Source organism: Orycteropus afer, unplaced genomic scaffold, assembly GCF_000298275.1.
Source record: "Orycteropus afer afer isolate SDZICR_OR568_19922 unplaced genomic scaffold, OryAfe1.0 scaffold00498, whole genome shotgun sequence".
In the NCBI taxonomy this organism is placed as follows: Eukaryota; Metazoa; Chordata; class Mammalia; order Tubulidentata; family Orycteropodidae; genus Orycteropus; species Orycteropus afer.
The window spans coordinates 1216186-1233882 of NW_006922085.1; the positions used below are offsets into that span (position 1 = coordinate 1216186).

At 38.3% G+C, this 17697-nt stretch overlaps 1 protein-coding gene across 1 annotated transcript in view; it reads left to right on the forward strand.

The window, feature by feature from the left end:
• IHO1 (interactor of HORMAD1 1) overlaps window positions 1-17697 on the forward strand; it is a 91598-nt gene that overhangs the window by 57701 nt on the left and 16200 nt on the right. The window contains exons 4-5 of the mRNA XM_007955326.1: window positions 13735-13783; window positions 13977-14064. Coding sequence (XP_007953517.1) covers window positions 13735-13783; window positions 13977-14064 — 137 coding nt within the window. The remainder of the gene's footprint in view (window positions 1-13734; window positions 13784-13976; window positions 14065-17697) is intronic.

Consider the following 17697-nt stretch of genomic DNA (forward strand, 5'->3'; position numbering starts at 1 on the left):
GTTATTCCTTTTGATAGTATCCCCCATGAACCTTAGGCTTTCTTCATTTTGTTTTGATCTTTTTTCTAATTGATCCATTTCCAAAGAAGTGTTCAGGTATTTGCTTTCAGTCTTTCTAATTCTGTTTTCCATTGATTTAATTCTGCTCCTTTGCCCATTCAATGTCTTATCTATTTCTGAAAACTTAGTATTAATCTTCTGGATTTCTGTGTGTAGATTTTATATCATTTCTAATTTTTCATTTGTCATTTTCTTCTTGTATTGTCTTTCAAAATTGTTCTAAGGTTTTCTCTGTATTTTCCCTGATCTGTCTCTCAATTTGTTGAAGATACCTAAATAAAATTCTTTTGAATTCCTTATCAGGGAGTTCCAATGCTGCATCTTTCTCAGGGATGTATTTTGGGTCTGTATCCTGGTCCCTTGTTTCTCCTGTTTTATCTTGCTTCTTTCTGTGGACTGTGATGCTCTTTTGTCTCTGAGGCAGTGATGTTTTTGTGTTTATATTTAATTGGTGATTGTATGTTGGAGTGACTTGCCCACGATTTTTGTTTTCTTTGTATGTTATCTACACAAGCAGGGGACTGTGCTCCTCTATTCACTAGTTGACAGCACTTATACACTCACCACCTGTCTCCTTTCCTGTTGTCAGCCTCTCATATGTCCCTGCTGACGTTGGCAAACAGAGCCTATTCTTAGGTCCCTGGAATCTGAATGAAAATGCTGTCACTTTTAAATCCAAAATGGTTGCCAGTTGTAAAGATTCAAAATGGCTGCACCCTCGGTCATTTTAGATATCCACAATGGCTGCTGCGTGAACAATCAAAATGGCTGTGCCCTCCAGACAGCAGAAAGTCAACAGCTCAAGTTGTCTCCCTCCTTACTATTTCCCTTCCTAGTCATAGTCCACCAGCGCAGTCATTCCTGCAGCCCTTGGTGACCAGGGCTGATCTTTAGGTCAATTCTCAGGTCTCAACACCACTTGAAAATATTCAGGCTGTTGGTCCCATCAGAGTAACTGACAGACCACAGCTCTGACCACCTCTGTACTCACTGTTTTCGTTCAGGTTTTAGTTGGTGCCTAATCCACTTCTGTGTAGTTCCTTTCAAAGCTCAAGGCTCCAGGATTATCTTCTGTGTCTCTGTCAACTGGTTTTTCTTTTCTTTGTTGAAGAGGGTCTGTGTCGCTTGTCTAACTGTTCCTCCATCTTACCAGAAGTCTCTTAATTGTGAAAATATTTTTTAAAGGATATTTGATATGTCATTCTATTAGGATTATGTTTAGCTGCATATAATATATTACACTCATAACGAGCTTATAGTTAGAAGTTAGGCAGTCTGGTGGCATAGTGCCTAAGGCATTTGACTGCTAACCAGAAGGCTGGTGGTTCAAAGCCACCAGCCACTTCTTGGAAGGAACGTTGGACAGTCTACTTCCACAGTGATCTGCTGCCTGCCCCTCGTGGTACAGTAAACCCTCCTCTGCACCATTGCCCCTATAGCCCTGGTACTGGCCCTTAGAGCTCCATTTTTCTGCTACTGTAGTCATAGTCACCAGAGAGAGCTCACAGTATCTTCCTCCTGATACCAGGTCTGAGCAAGTCATGTAAGAGGTGACAGCCCAGGGTGCAGGGGAGACGGAAAAAGCAAGCCCCTTGTACTCTCAGTCTCTGAAGGAAGAGACTGCTTCTCTCCCAAATCTGGAGAATTCCCAAATGAGAAAGAGGATCAGATGCAGAATGGCCTAAGATAAAGACTCTAGACTTGACATTCTAAATACAAAGTTGTAAATACTGGAGTAAGGTTCACAACTAAGCGTTTTGGGACTCCTAGCTCTCCTCGCTCCAAGCTCCTAGCACTGACTGGGAATGGCAGGATAGGCTCCATTCAGAGAGGCACATCTAAACTGAGTGGATGTTCTGGCCAGAGACCTTGGATCTGTCTCAACTATGCCTCTGAATCAGCTTATTTTGTGGGCCACCATTAACACTGGTTTATATAACTGGTTTGTATGGTCTTGGTGATAGAAATGACACCAGAGATTATGCAATAGAATTTTGTAAGACCAATGACTTATTCATTGCAAACACTTTTTTTCAACAACATAAATAGTGACTATACACATGGACATTGCTAGGTGGAACACATAGGAATCAATTCAACTACATCTGTGGAAAGAGACAACGGAGAAGCTCAATGCCATCAGTCAGAATAAGGCCAGGGGCATACTGCAGGACAGATCATCAATTGCTCATATACAAGTTCAAGTTGAAACTGAAGAAAATTAAAACAAGTCCATGAGAGCCAAAGCACAATGTTGAGTATATCCTACCTGATTTAGAGACCATCTTAAGAATAGATTTGATGCATTGACATACTGGACCAAAGACCAGATGAGTTTATGATGACATCAAGGACATCATACATGAAAAATACAAAAGGTCATTGAAAAGACAGGAAAGAAAGAAAAAACCAAAATGGATGTCAGAGAAACTCTGAAATTTGTCTTGACTGTAGAGAAGCTAAAGCAAATAGAAGATATGATGAAGTAAAATAGCTGAACAGAAGATTTCAAAGGGCAGCACATATTACAATGAAATGTGGAAAGACCTGAAAGTAGAAAAACAAAAGGGAAGAACATGCTTGACATTTCTCAAGCTGAAATAACTGGGGAAAAAAAGAAAAAATTCAAGCCTTGAGTGCAATATTGAAGGACTCTGTGGACAAGATATTGAATGGCACAGAAAGCATCAAGGGAAGATGGAAGAAATACATGGAATCAATGTACCAAAAAGAATTGGTTGACATTCAACCATTTCAGGAGCTAGCATATAATCAAGAATAATGGTAATGAAGGAAGATGTCCAATCTACACTGAAATCATTAGTGAAAAACAAATTGACTGAATACCAGTGGAGATTTTTCAACTAATGGATGCAATGCTGGTAGTGCCAAGAAATTTGGAAGACAACAGGTACGTGGCCAGGTGACAAGAAGAGATCCATTGTGTCCATTCCAAGGAAAGGTGATCCAACAGAATGTGGAAATTATTGAACAATATCACTAATATCACACACAAGTAAAGTTTTGCTGAATGTAATTCAAAATGGTTGCAGTAGTACATTGACAGGAATGGCCAGAAATTCAACCCAGATTCAGAAGAGGGCAAGGAACAGGGGATATCATTGCTGGTGTCACATGGATCTTGGCTGAAAGCAGAGAATACCAGAAAGATGTTTATCTGTGTTTTATTTATTATGTAAAGACATTCCACTCTGTGGATCATAGCAAGTTATGGATGACACTGCAGAGACTTAGAATTCCAGAACATTTAATTGTCCTCATGAGGAAACTGTACATAGACCAAGAGGCAGTTGTTCAGACAGAACAAGGAGATACTACATGGTTTAAAATCAGGAAAGATGTGTGTCAGGGTTGTATCCTTTCACCATATTTATTCAATCTGTATGCTGAGCAAATAATCCAAGAAGCTGGACTATATAAAGAAGAATGCAACATCAGGATTGGAGGAAGACTCATTAATAACATGAGATATGCAGATGACAGAACCTTGCTTGCAAAAAGTGAAGAGAACTTGAAGCACTTAGTGATGAAGATCAAAGACTATAGCTTCCATTGTGGATTGCATCTCAACATAAAGAAAACAAACATTCTCAGAACTGGACTAATAAGCAACATCATGGTAAGTGGAGAAAAGATTGAAATTGTCAAAGATTTTGTTTTCCTTGGATCCACAACACCCATGAAAGCAGCAGTCAAGAAATCAAATGATGTATTGCATTGTGCAAATCTGCTGCAAAAGACCTTTTTAAACTGGTAAAAAACAAAGATGTCACTTTGAGGACTAAGGTGTAACTGCCCCAAGCCATGGTATTTCCAGTTGCCTCATATGCGTACGAAAGCTGGACAGTGAATAAGGAAAACCCAAGAAGAATTGATGATGCATTTGAATTATGGTGTTGGCAAAGAATATTGAATATACCATGGACTGCCAGAAAAACGAACCAATCTGTCTTGGAAGAAGTACAGCAAGATTTCATCTCACATTCTTGGAATGTGTTATCAAGAGGGACCAGTCCTTTGAGAAGAAGACATCATGCTTAGTAGAGGGTCAGCGAATAAAAGGAAGACTCTTAATGAGATGGATTGACACAGTGGCTGCAACAATGACCTCAAACATGGCAATAATTATGAAGATGGCATAGGACCAGGCAGTATTTCACTTTGTTGTACGTAGGGTTGCTATGAGTTGGAACTAACTTGATGGCAGCTAACAATAACAACATAAAACTCTAGTCTATTTACAATAACACTAAAGAAAAGGAAGATACAGAGAGATGCACAAGAGGTACAGACAACAAAGGTAAACACTTTTACATACACAATACTGCATTGTCAGTAATAACAAACATTAATCTACAGGTGGCTATATAGGTTGGCTAAATGATCATGTCTAGGCAAAAGGAAGTAAAAAATAATAAATAATCTATGCTCTGTTTATTTTTTAAAGTAAAAATGGGATTGTTTTCTATGGAGTATTTGCAAAGTGCTTTTTAAATTTAATAATATTTAATGATTATTTTTATATGTAATCTACAAATTCACTTCTAATAACTGCATTGTACTTTATTATATGGATGTTCTCAGTGAGTGTTATTTTAATATTTAACAGACACATATTAACTTGAGTAAAGGAAAAGGCAATATACAATAAGGGGGGGTCAGCACAAAATTATCAAGGCAGTGGAAGACACGTGGAGGAGTACAAGAGTTAAGGGCAACAAAGGTAAATAATATATACACAGTCCTACAATAACAGTAATAACAATAATTTCAGAGTAGATACATTGACACTCAATATGAACAGAGGTGGGAAGGTGAATGGAACTATAGCCATGAATAGATACAGGTTTGACAGAGGTTGTCTTTACCTATATATTTATATTTGCTTCAAATAATATTCATGAGTGTAACCAGAACATACAGGAGGCAAAGTTATGAAAACGTCTTAGGATAAAAATAGCATGAATACTCAACTCTCAAAATAGGTGCTGACTACACACAAATGGCCCAGCTGCATCATGGTATAATATTGCTGTCAGCCTGGCATGTACTGTAATGTTCATAAGCACATTGTTATTACTGGACATGTCAATAAATAGATCAGATTCAATATGCTTGTATTTATTTATTTAAATAAAGAGAATCACTCAATTAATTTGAGTAGAGTTTGGAACCACATTCAAAATCAACATCTGGAGTGTAAGCTCCCTTAGGTAGGGACTTGAATATTTTTCACTCTGTATCACCAAAGCCTATAACCAAGCGCTGTCACAAAAGAGGACTCAATAAATTACTTGAGTGACTGATTTTCAAAGCAAAATAATTCACCAACACAGGGTAGTACAGAGCTTACTCTATTTAAAAAAAAAAAAAAAAAAGAAGCTTTTTTGACACAAATTAACAGTGTCCTCATTGACTTTTTCTAGAAACTGGATTAGGTTATTCTTGACTCTTTATGGACTTAAGTGTGGGTGGATGAGAAATTGCTATTTCTAAACATCTTATTGTGTGTAGGATGTGTATGCTTGGTAAGGAAGAATAAAAGTGGCTTCCAAATGAATGTAGCTTTTTGTGAAAGGTTCAATTATCAAGCTTTTAATGTTTTTGCTCTATTAAGCACCTTTGAAGGCTTTTGGGTAAATCAGAATTTGACATTTTAATTCAGATAAGGTGGAACCAAGTATTAATAAATAGTTACAAAGCGGGATCTACAAGTTATATGTAAAACATTTAAGTATAAAATTATATATAGAATACATTTAATTTGTATGATATCATTTAATGTTGGGGATATAGGTTCCCAAATGCCAATGAGATCATGAGGATAAAGGATTGCTCGCAACCAGTGGTATAATTTAGTAGAGGCTTTCTATCCAGTGCTTGGGTAGCATTGTTACACTTTAAAATTATTTCCTTTTATTTTATATATTTTTGCCAATCAAGTTAAAATATGTACATAGTTTTTCAAAGAATACAATTAAGCTCATAGTGAAAAACAGCAAATCTATCTTCCCTCGCCCAATTCTCTTTCCTTTTTGCAACCAATTTGCAATCCTTTTAAGCTATCCTCATAATTACCTCTGTATGTCTCAAGGCATATGTTAGAAGAGGCTCTGGTGGTGCATAAGGCATTTGACTGCTAACCAGAAGGCTGTCAGTTCAAACCCACCAGCCACTCCTTGGAAGGAAGATTGGGCAATCTACTTCTGTGGAGATACTGCCTCAGAAACCCAAGGAGGGTTTGCTATGAGTCAGATCCGACTTGATGGCAGTGAGTTTGATTTTTTTTTTTTTTTTTCCAGCTTTAAATAATGACTTCCTACCCTGGAAGATGAGAATTTACTTCTCTTTACCTCTAGCCTAGAAGTACTATACATACTATGATTACCTTTTCCCAATATTAAAAATTGCTTTGTCCTGAATAGAATGGGAGAACAATATGAAACAGACCTCAAACTCTTATTTAAAAAAAAAAAAAAAGGCCAGACAGACTGGAACAGTAGACAACAGAAAACCCCTTCAGACTATCAGCAAAACAGTCTAAACCTAGAACTGAACCTATCTCCTGGGTTCACCTTCTAAAGAAGGAGAGTGACACACAAAATAAAGGATTTTACCTGTAAGATTGGTGCCTTCTTAATAACCATCAGTATGAGACTAAAAAGTCAACAATTTCTCAAAAACAAAGAAGAAAATGAGCAGGGAAACTAGAGTACTGAAAAGGGAACAAACAGAACACAAAGAGAATGTTGACACTGTGGTAAATATAATTAACGTCACTGAACGATTTGTGTAGAAGTTGTCAAATGGGAACCTAACTTGCTGTGTAAACTTTCACCAAAGACTCAATAAAACATCATTAAAAAAAAAAAACAACTTAGACTTTAACCCAAGAAAGAAATTGACTTGTTCTCTCTTTTGCTTAGTTTTCTATATGAGAATCACAGTTCATCCCCACATTCTGCAGCAGAACAGAAATGTTCCTTGTTACATGTTCAAGCACATCAGAAATCCAGTGCCATTTTCTTCTGGGAGACATTCCTCCTCGCTCCAATCTGAACTTGGTACTCTCTTATCGCCCCAGGACCAGATAGCCAACAACTAGGGACAGACCCTATGCCCTCTGAGCCTACAGAATTGTTCAAAATGCCCAATCTCCAGGAAGCCTGAGAAACCTAGCTAACCCCCCACTGCTTGCCATACATAAGCCCTCTCCTACAATTCCAGTTTGTTGTTACCCTGTCTTCTGGGTGCAGCCCCTGTTTGGCCCTGCATCATGGCAAGCTGTCCCTTCCTATCTCTGGGAACTTTTCTTTCTTCTTCTTCTTCTTTTTTTTTTTTTTTTTAATTGTGATTTGGGTGAAAGTTTACAGAGCAAATTCAATTTCCATACAACATTTCTACACATTTTATTTCATGACATTGATTGCAATCCCCATAATGTAACAGCTCTCTTCTCACTTCTTCCCTGTGTCCTTTCCTGGTATTCCTGCCCTCTGAGCTATCTCCCTGTGCAAATGCTGCTTTTCTGATCTTCCATGGTTGATTATTTTAAGGAGTGAACCTATGTGGTGTAAATGTCTACCTGATATGCCTGTCTATTTGGCTGGAAGCCACAGGAGTGAGTTTAAATTCAGGCCTGAAGGGTGATGAGGGTTCATGGTCCCAGGGGTTTTACCAATCTCTATAGTGCCCAAAGGGAGCTCTGGTAGCATAATGCCTAAGGCACTTGACTGCTAACCAGAAGGCTGGTGGTTCAAACCCACCAGCCACTCCTTGGAAGGAAGATGGGGCAATCCACTTCCGTAGTGTTACTGCCTCGGAAACCCAAGGAAGGGTCGCTATGAGTCAGGTCCGACTCGACAGCGCATAACAACAATCAGATCAGTAAGCCTGGTCTTTTTTATGATTTTGAGTTTTGTTCCAAATTTTTCCCATTCTATCCAGGCTATCCTATTTTGATCTGTTTCTGAGTGGTTGACAATGGTATCTCAGCACCATCTAGTTCTGGTCTCAGGGTCATGTAGGCTGAGGTTTGCATGGTCCACTGGTTTTGGACTAATTGTTTCCATGCATTTTTGGTTTTCTTCATTCTTCTTTGCTCTGGACGAGGAGAGACCAATTCTTGCATCTTAGATGGCCACTTGTAAGGTTTTGAGACCACAGTTGCAACTCACCAAAGCAGGAGGTAGAACAATGTTTTTGTGTAGTATGTTATGCCGGTTAAGTGTGATGTCCCCACCCGTGGGCCCAGTGACTCATTCCCTCAGAGTGTTTGGCTGTGGCTGATAAGGTGTAGGAGTTATGTTTGTGTGTCAACTTGGCTAGGCCTGGTTGAGTAGCTGGGCAGCTGAATATAGTATTCCCCGTGATGAGACTGGTAATCAACTCCATGTGTAATCTACTAGGAGCAGCTGAGTAGCTGCCTTTGGGTAGGTGGTCTGCTTCCTGTATATAAGGAGAAGCTTTGAGAATGACCCATAGCATATGGTATGCCTGCATGTAGCCGTGTTGTTGCTCAGTAGCCTGCCATGCTCTCCCAACCTTGGGACTTACAATGGACTTAAATTAATAGCCTGCCATGTGGTTTGGTAATATCGGGACTGTGCCTTTTTTACTTGTCAACCTTGGGGCTTCTCAGCCTCAGCAGCCAGCAGCTGAGTGAAGAAACACCTCTAGCTCCAGTAGGCCGGGAGCAGGAGGTAGAGCTGGACCCCAAGGTTGAGGGGCTTTCACCCAGCCCCTAGAACCTGGTACTTGAACTTGGACTTAAAGCCCCCAATTGTAAGAATAAACTCTTGTTTGTTAAGGCCATCCCATTTGTGGTATATTCTTGTCAGAGCAGTACTAGGTAAGTAGAACATAAGGTATCATAACTTTGCCCTCTGTTAGCTCTATTATATATACATTTATGTTGTTGTTATGTGCCATCTAGTTGCACCCAACTCATAGTGACCCCTCCTTGGGTTTCCAAGGTGGTATCACTGTGGAAGTAGATTGCCCAACCTTCCTTCCGAGGACTGGCTGGTGGGTTTGAACTGCCAGCCTTCTGGTTAGCAGTCAAGTGCCTTAGGCACTATACTACCAGACCTCCCAGAGCTCCCATTATATATATATATGGACATTCTTATAGCACATAGAAATTTATATGTAGAAATATTGTCTGCCAATACTATTATATTATATATGGTCATGAATATATTCCCTTTTGCCTAGACATATCTGATCATTTCACCTGTCTACCTATGTATCTACTCTTTGGGAACTTTGAGAGCAATAAACCTAGATACTTTTCATTGTCTCTCTAATGACTCTTTCGTGTGTCACACCTGGCTTACCATCCTATAGATCTGTTAGAACACTCTCTCCTGTGCTGGATCCTCTGTTTCTTGGACCTTGTGTCCTCTTCTTTCTTGGTTTATGCCTTGGATTTGATGGAGGACATGTTCCAGAAACTTTCTGAGGATAAGTACCTGACACCTAAACAGTTTTTTGAGATCTTGTATACTTGAGGGAATCCCTGGGTGGCACAAATGGTTAAGTAGTCTGCTATTAACCAAAAGATTGACAAGTCTGAAACCACCCAGAGGTACTTTGGAAGAAAGGCCTGGAGCTCTGCTTTGGAAAGGTCATGGCCTTGAAAACCCTATGCAGCATAATTCTCTGACACACATAGGGTCTCTATGAGTCAGAAATCATCTCTACAGCAACTGGTGGTGGTGGTATAGATCTGAAATTCTTTATTTTCCCCTGACACTTGATTGCAAGTTAGGGTGGATATAGAATTCTACCTTTTTCTTTTTCCTCAAAATTTTTAAGGTATTGCTCTATTGTCTTATTCTATCTTATTTTGCTTTTAAGATGCCTAATGCCACCCTTTGTATATCATTTGCTTTTTTCTGTCTGGAAATTTTTAGTATTCTTTCATTAGAGATCTAACATTATACAATGACATGCTTTGATGTGGCACGTCATAGTGCCTGGATGTTGGGTAGTTCCTTTCAGTCTGTAAGCCTATGTCCTCTGTTCTTGGATTATTATTATTGTATTTTATCTTTGAATATAGCCTCTCTATTTTCACTCTTCTCTCTTTTTGAATATCCTGTCTTAGGGATATGATGGATCTCCTGGATTTATCCTCTAAATTTTTTTATATACTTTTTATCTGTTTTCCATTTCTTTGTGTTCTACTTTCTATCAATTTCCTTAACTATATCTTCTATTCTGATTTTTTTTTTAATTTCTGCTATTTTTAGTGTCTAGAGTCTCTTATTTTCTGCTTGTATCACTTAGTAACATTCTGTTCTTAACATCCTGCACTCATTAGTTTTTTCACTTTTAATATTCCTATTGTTTTTAAACAATGTCCTAATTTCTTTCATATCAAGCATGTGATTTGTAGATTCCCAAACAGTAATAATAAATTCTCTTATTAAAGTTGATCTGATGGGCTATCGAAAACTCGGTATGGAACCTGAGTGGTGCAAGCAATTTCTGATCAGCTGCTAACCTAACAGCTGAAGGTTCAAGCCAACCCAACGGCTCCTCAGAAGAAAGGCTAGTGATCTGCTTTCATAAAGATACAGCCAAGAAAATCCTCTGGGACATTTTTACCCTATAACATACAGGGCTGCCATGAGTTGGGGGCTGACTCGATGGCAGCTAGCAACAAGTTATATTATTGGGATTCAATATTTAACATTTACTTTCTTATTTTATAGATTAAAGAAATATTTTGTTAATTTTGTAAAGTAAAATTTTGTTAATGACAATCTGTGTCTGAATATTTTTAAGAGTAGGATGTTTATTTGAGTAATAATTGTAATAGTTTATTTTTTTCATTAGAAATTAGTGTTTTCCCCAGAATTGTCTCTATAGTACCTTATTCTTACAGTCAAAATTATGGTAAGACTAAAATGTATGTAGGAATTTTGGACTACCAGAAAAAGAGTTTTTCATCCTTTGGAAAATAGTGTTACCATAAAAATGAAAGCTGTCTTTTCTAAAAATTTGACATCAAAATTTTTAAGATCCATTAAAAAAAAAAAAAAAGTAGCCATGGTGGCACAATATTATTAAGTGCTCAGCAGCTAACCTAAAGGTGGTTGGTTCAAAACCCACCCAGCAGCTCCCTGGGAGAAAGTCCTGGCTATTTGCTCCTATGAAGATTACAGGCAAGAATACCTTATAGGAGTCATACCTATGTTTATTGTAGCATTATTCACAATAGCAAGATAATGGAAATGACCTAAGTGAAAGAATACAGCAGATGAATGGATAAACAAAATGTGGTATATACATACAATAGAACACTATAGAACCAGGAAGAACAATGATGAGTGTGCAAAACATAATATGGATGAACCTTGTGTTAGACTGGGTTCTCCAGAGAAATAAAACCAGTAAAGCTTATAGAGAAAGAAACAGAAAAAAAAAATTTATCTTAAGAAAGTGGCTCACACGCTAATTGGAGCTGGCAAGTCCAAAGTTCTTGGATCAAACATCAAGCTGGAGGCTTTTCCTGACTCTTGCAGCTGCAGGGACTGAGGAGCTCAAGGTTGGCAGGCAGTGTACTGGCTGTTGACTCCAACAAATGACGAATCCAAGATCTCCACACTAAATGGTGGATTGTTCGCTCATGGACATTTGTAGGCAGCATAACAGAATCCTGATCCACAGAGGAATGTCTCTTTTCCCAGGATGTCCATAGATATACTGGAAGCAGGCCACACCCATAGCAAAACTCACTTTCAACAGATTAGCTGCTCAAAACATAATCATCTGATCCCATCATGGGAACAACTACATCACGATTGCTTAAACCACACAGAATTGTGGTCCAGCCAAGTTGACACGCAGCTCCAACTATCACAGACCTGTAGGATGTAATGCTAAGTAAAATAAGTTAATCACATTAGGACAAATATTGTATAATCCCACTTTTATGAGAAGACAAGAATAGATACATGTAACCAAACCAAACTCACTGCCATCGAGTTGATTCCAACTCATAGCGACCCTCTTTGGGTTGCCAAGGTGGTAAATCTTTATGGAAGTAGATTGCCCAGTCTTTTTTCTGTGGAGTGGCTGGTGGGTTTGAACTGCCAATCTTCTGGTTAGCAGTCAAATGTCTTAGGCACTGTGCCACCGGAGCTTCTTAGATACTTATAAAGAGACCAATATCCATTGGTGGTTATGGGGGTGGGGAGGATTATACTCTAGATCATAGATACTTGTTATTTTTGGTGATGGGAAAAGTAGCACAGTTCAAAGTAAATGATGTTGCTGAGAAATGTTCAAGAGAAAATTATGCTTGTACTGAAGAATTTGAAATATATAATTTAGCAACAACACTAACAATGACCAAAAAATGAGTGTATGGTCTCATATGTATGCATACAAACGTATAGTTATACAAGTAAGTACAGGTGTATACATGTGTGTGCACAGATAGATGTATATATATGTATATATAAGTACAGATGTGTGTGTGCAGGCATACTCATAGAAGACACAATTACAGATACTTCTCAGACATTACCAAATACCTTGCAGGATCGACTTTTTGGGTTTGAAAGCTTAGGACCTTAGTCTCATGGGACAGCTCAGTCAATTGGCATAATATAGTTCACAAAGTTCATGTTCTGCTCCTAGTGAAGTGAATAGCATCTGGGGTCTTAAAAACTTGCAAGTGGCCATCTATTTGTTTCTACTTGTCAGGAGGAAAAGAGTAAGAAGGAAACCAAAGTTTCAGGGGAGAAACAAGTCTACAAGGGCTAATAGCCTACATGAAGTATAGCCTCATCCATCAAGAGATGAGAAGAACTAGATGGTGCCCAGCTATCATTACCAACTGCTCTGACCATGGTCATAGTAGGTGATCCTGGAGAGAATGGGAGAAAAAAATGTAGAACAAAACTCACATTCTTAGAAAAGACCAGACTTACTAGACCAGTTAAGACCACAGAACTCCCTGAGACTATCACCCTGAGATATTCTTTGAACCTTGAACCAAAACTATCTAAGATCACCTTTAAGTGAAATAACAGTGTGGCACACAAAATAAAGGCTATTACCCATAAGTATGGTGTTTTACTAAAAACTATCTATCTGAGACAAAAAGGTCAACATTTACTGTAAAGCAAAGATGAAAAAATAAGGAAGCAAGGAAACTAGAGTACTGGAAACAACAACCAAAACAGAGTGTTGACACATTGTGAAAAATATAATAATGTCACTGAACAATCTGTATCGAAATTGCCAAATGGAAACCTAATGTATTATGTAAACTTTCACCAAAAATGCAATAAAATATTTAAAAAAAAAATCGATGGAGTAGTTCTGTTGTATCGTGTGGGGTCTCTATGAGTTGGAATCAACTTGACAACACCCAGCACAACAATAAGGTTCATAAAGAGTGGAATTAAAAAATAAAAGAGTGGTGTGCCTTGAAAATAATTTTGAAAAGTCTATGCTATCCTTTTTCTCGAGCGGAACAGTGAGGTTTCTTAGGGCATCTTGGGTTTCTTAGGGTATCCAACTCTGATCAAGCACTATTTTGATGCCATGTTGTTCATGGAATCAGTTCTGTTATCCATTATCTATTATAGCTATTCAGTATTTCACAGATTTGCTTTCTTTTTTCTCTCCTAGTGAGGTTCTATGCAGCTTTATTTCCCATGTCAAAGAAAGTATGCACAGAGTAAGTACATCTTCATTTCAAAGAGTTAGAACATCATACTCTAGGAAATTTAATAATTATACTGTATTTACTTTAGTTCACGTAGAATAGCAAAGTTAACTACTCTTTTTTAAAACTCATTAAATGAGAATTCTCAAAGTTAATAAAATATGGTAACAGTCTGTGATTTCTTTCTTAATTTTTGGTGTCTTAGTTGCAGACATCTGTGGAAAAGTCTGAGGAACATCTCAGTTCAAGAAGTCAATCTATTTTGGAGTCTTTGGAGACTGTGGCCAAGACACGTGAGTGCCTCTTGCTTGAGGTTATCAGCAGAGGGCACTGGCGAGCAATGAACATGAACCTTCTGTGCCTAGTCAGGTTTCTGCCAGTGGTGAGGTTCCATATAGTGTATCAGATGAGAGAGGATGGGTACTAAGGTCAGCCCTGGAGTGAGTGGAGCATGCCAAGTTGGGTAGCAGGATCCACCTCTGTGTGAAAAGTCCGTAGCCCCACTTCTGTGAAGCACTCATTCTCAACCTAGTAACCCTGTTGCCTCCAAGCCAAATTTCACACCTCACTACCTGAGGTGCATCGAATGAATTGTTGACTGTGTTGTCTATAGAAACGCTGTCCCTTTTGTTGTTGTTGTTATGTGCCATGAGTCGGACCCAATTCATAGCAACCCCTCCTTGGGTTTCTGAGGCAGCATCACTACGAAAGTAGATTGCCCCATCTTCCTTACGAGGAGGGGCTGGTGGGTTTGAACTGCCAGGCTCCTGGTTAGCAGTCAAGTGCCTTAGGCACTACTGCTAGGAGCGGGGAAATACTTCAGTTGTCTACTGGTCTTGCTACCTTGTATTCAGTGAAAGCTGTTTTAGAGTGAATCTCAGCATCTTTCTCAATTTTAGTTACAGTTGTGGTTTGCCACAATTGTGCCCTTTGCTCTGCCAGTTAGTGATTTACATTTAGATGGAACTGTGTTCCTGGCTCTCACTAAACAAAAGAGAGCCATTACACAGCCTACCTTAGGTAAAAACCTCTCTAGAACCACCAGCTCAGCTAAATGGCAAGCTGACAACTACATCTGCACTTGTTTTTGAATTTGTCTCTATTTATTTTTTATTTTAAGCACATTGAAATCAACTTTTTCAAATTCCATGAAATAGATTGCTCATTATTTACAAAAATCAGTGCCTTTGTGTGGCTTAGAAATTAGTCTCCATCTGTCTGCAAAGAAGCTGGCTTCCAACCTGGGTATACCCTACACAGGGCAACTGAGTATCTGTTTGGAATCCAGTTCTGGAGTATAAGACTGTTACCCCTCAAAAGGTAGCAAGGTAAAGAGCAGAGGTAATTCAAGTCTGCTTCCTTTGCATAAAATGCTAGAAGAGCTCACTTGTTAGTGCCCCAGGAAAGTAGTGCTCTTTTTTTTTTTTTTTTTCTTTTTTACTTTCTACATTTAAAACTGGGTGAAGCACAAAATGGAGAATTGCCACAAAGGTGTAGCATTTAAGGCTCCTTGGTCAACACAAGGTCAAGGGAGAGAAACAGAGGACTAGAACTGAACCTGGTTCATTGTAGGCCCAGGGATTCTGATCTTTTGCCTTCAGTGGTTCCTGAATTTTCAGAGGCTAACACTCAGGAGAATGAGCTGCTCCAAGAGGGCAAACAGTAACAAATAAAGTAATATCATATTAATTAGAAGGGCAGGACATTCTTGAAAATAGGCACAGTTAGCTTGTTCAGAATCATTCCCTTCCTTGATAAGTAAGGACTAGGAACAGAAAGTCACCGAGAGAGGAAGCAGTCAAATCCTCTATCTTCTGGCCAGGCCCAGCTACCTACAGCACTGAACTCTACTCAGTGCATTCTGCAGGCTATCAGTCTGTGTTCATTGTGTTCATCAGCAGAAGAGGAGGTAAAGATGCTATGTAGAAAGGCTGCCTTGCATTATTATGTAATTGGAGCCTTCACAGAATAAGGGCATGAAATCTTCCCCCAGTCACACACTGCCTGCACAATCAGAAAGGTCACAGTAGCTATAGAATCTAACTCCTTCTGTTCTTCAGCTCAGGATATCAGTGACCAGAGTAATATGAGTTGCCACAGCCACTCACATTCACTTCACGTTGGGCTTTGGTAGGCCAATTATGTGGAGAGTAGTGCTTCCACCTGATAGGTATCAGGTATTATTTTCCTAATGATCATCTTTTTTTTTTTTTTTTTTTTCCCAATATAATTGATAGGTATGAGTTCTATTGAAAAAGATGATCATTAGGAAAATAAAATGGAAGCACCGCTATCAAATTCAAAAACTGTTTTCTTTTGGAAAATAGGTAATTCTTTAGATCAAAATAAATTCCATATGAACCAATATATTAGGTGTGTTGATTAAATCATGTAAGAATTAGAAGAAAACCTGGGCAACCTTCTTACAATTTTCAAGTAGGAAAAGCCTTTCTATGCAAGATACATGCAATTGTAAAGAAGACTGAGATCCCATGAGAACCACATTGGAGAGCAAGGACCTGTTCATTGTTAAATGAAAACAGCAAGGAACTGTTCACATGTATATAGTTTGCTTCAGGACATAACTTATGAGAGAGCAAGACTGGCCAGCAGAAACGGGGAAGAATGTCTCCCAAAAAAGGGGTGTTAAGGGTTTTCTTATACCCAGAAGCTCCCAGACCTTTCTTTAGACTTACTTATCAGCACATCAGGGACAGCAAGACTATCGGGTAAAAGGAAAATTACTGACCATGGGTGGAAAGCATTCCTTTCTAATTTGTACCAGAATTATCTGATCTTGTCTGAGTAAGCCCTTATCAAATTGCTAAAATAGGAACAAATTTGAAAAAAAAAAACCAACTTCTTCATAGGAAAAGAGGTATTGTCCAGAATATGGAAATGGATTTTAAATGGTTTATACAAAAGCCAAAAATACTCACTGTTTTATAGCCAAATCAAAATTTAAATGAGTACCCTTCTAAGAAATACACATACACTGTCAATCTAGACACGGGTATGCATACGTATTAATGTAAAATTCCAAATACTACTGATAATGATAAATCCAAGAAGTAGGACCAGGGTCTACATGGGAGAGTTTCAGTCATTTTTCACTATATGCCCATTTATACTGTTAATGATTTTGACTTATTTTCGTAAATAAAATTTTTCAAGAGAGGAAGAATAGATTGGAAGTAATGGACTCAAAATAAAAGTTCCTGTGAAGGAGAGGCACCAAATAGATGTCTCCCTAGAGACAAGGACAGAATGGATGGGATCGCAGACAGTTTTCTGGGTGCTGAATCCAGAACTGAACACTTTGCTTGCCTTCTTCATCTTCTGCTTTCATGGGAGGGGAAGAAGTCAGTAATGTCCACTGTTGCTAAGAAACACTACTATTTAGGAATCCTTCTAAGGAAAGATAATTACATTTGTTCTCTACTGCAAATATCTCCATGATGTCTGGAAAAATACGTGACCAACAAACATCTCTTTTGAGTTTAGAAGCAGGAATCTAGTACTGGAAATATAAATAAACAACCTCTTTCTAATAGATATATGGAATCTAACTTGTATTTGTTGAAAAGTAGGAGAAAATTTGCTTTCTAAAAAGTTCTTACTGTATTTTTCCAATTGTGGTAAAATATATATAAAATTTACCAATTAACTATTTTTGAGCATACCATTTGGTGGTGTTAAGTATATTTACGATGTCGTGTAACCATCATTATTATCTGTTTCCAGATCACTTTTATCATTCCAAACAGAAACTTTGTAGCCATTAAACAATAATTCCCCAGCCATGAGTTCCCCAGCATTTTTTTTTTTTTTTTTTAATTAGGATTTGGGTGAAGATTTACAGAGTAAATTCACTTTTCATACAGCAGTTCACATATACTTTGTCTCATGTCATTGACCAAAATTTA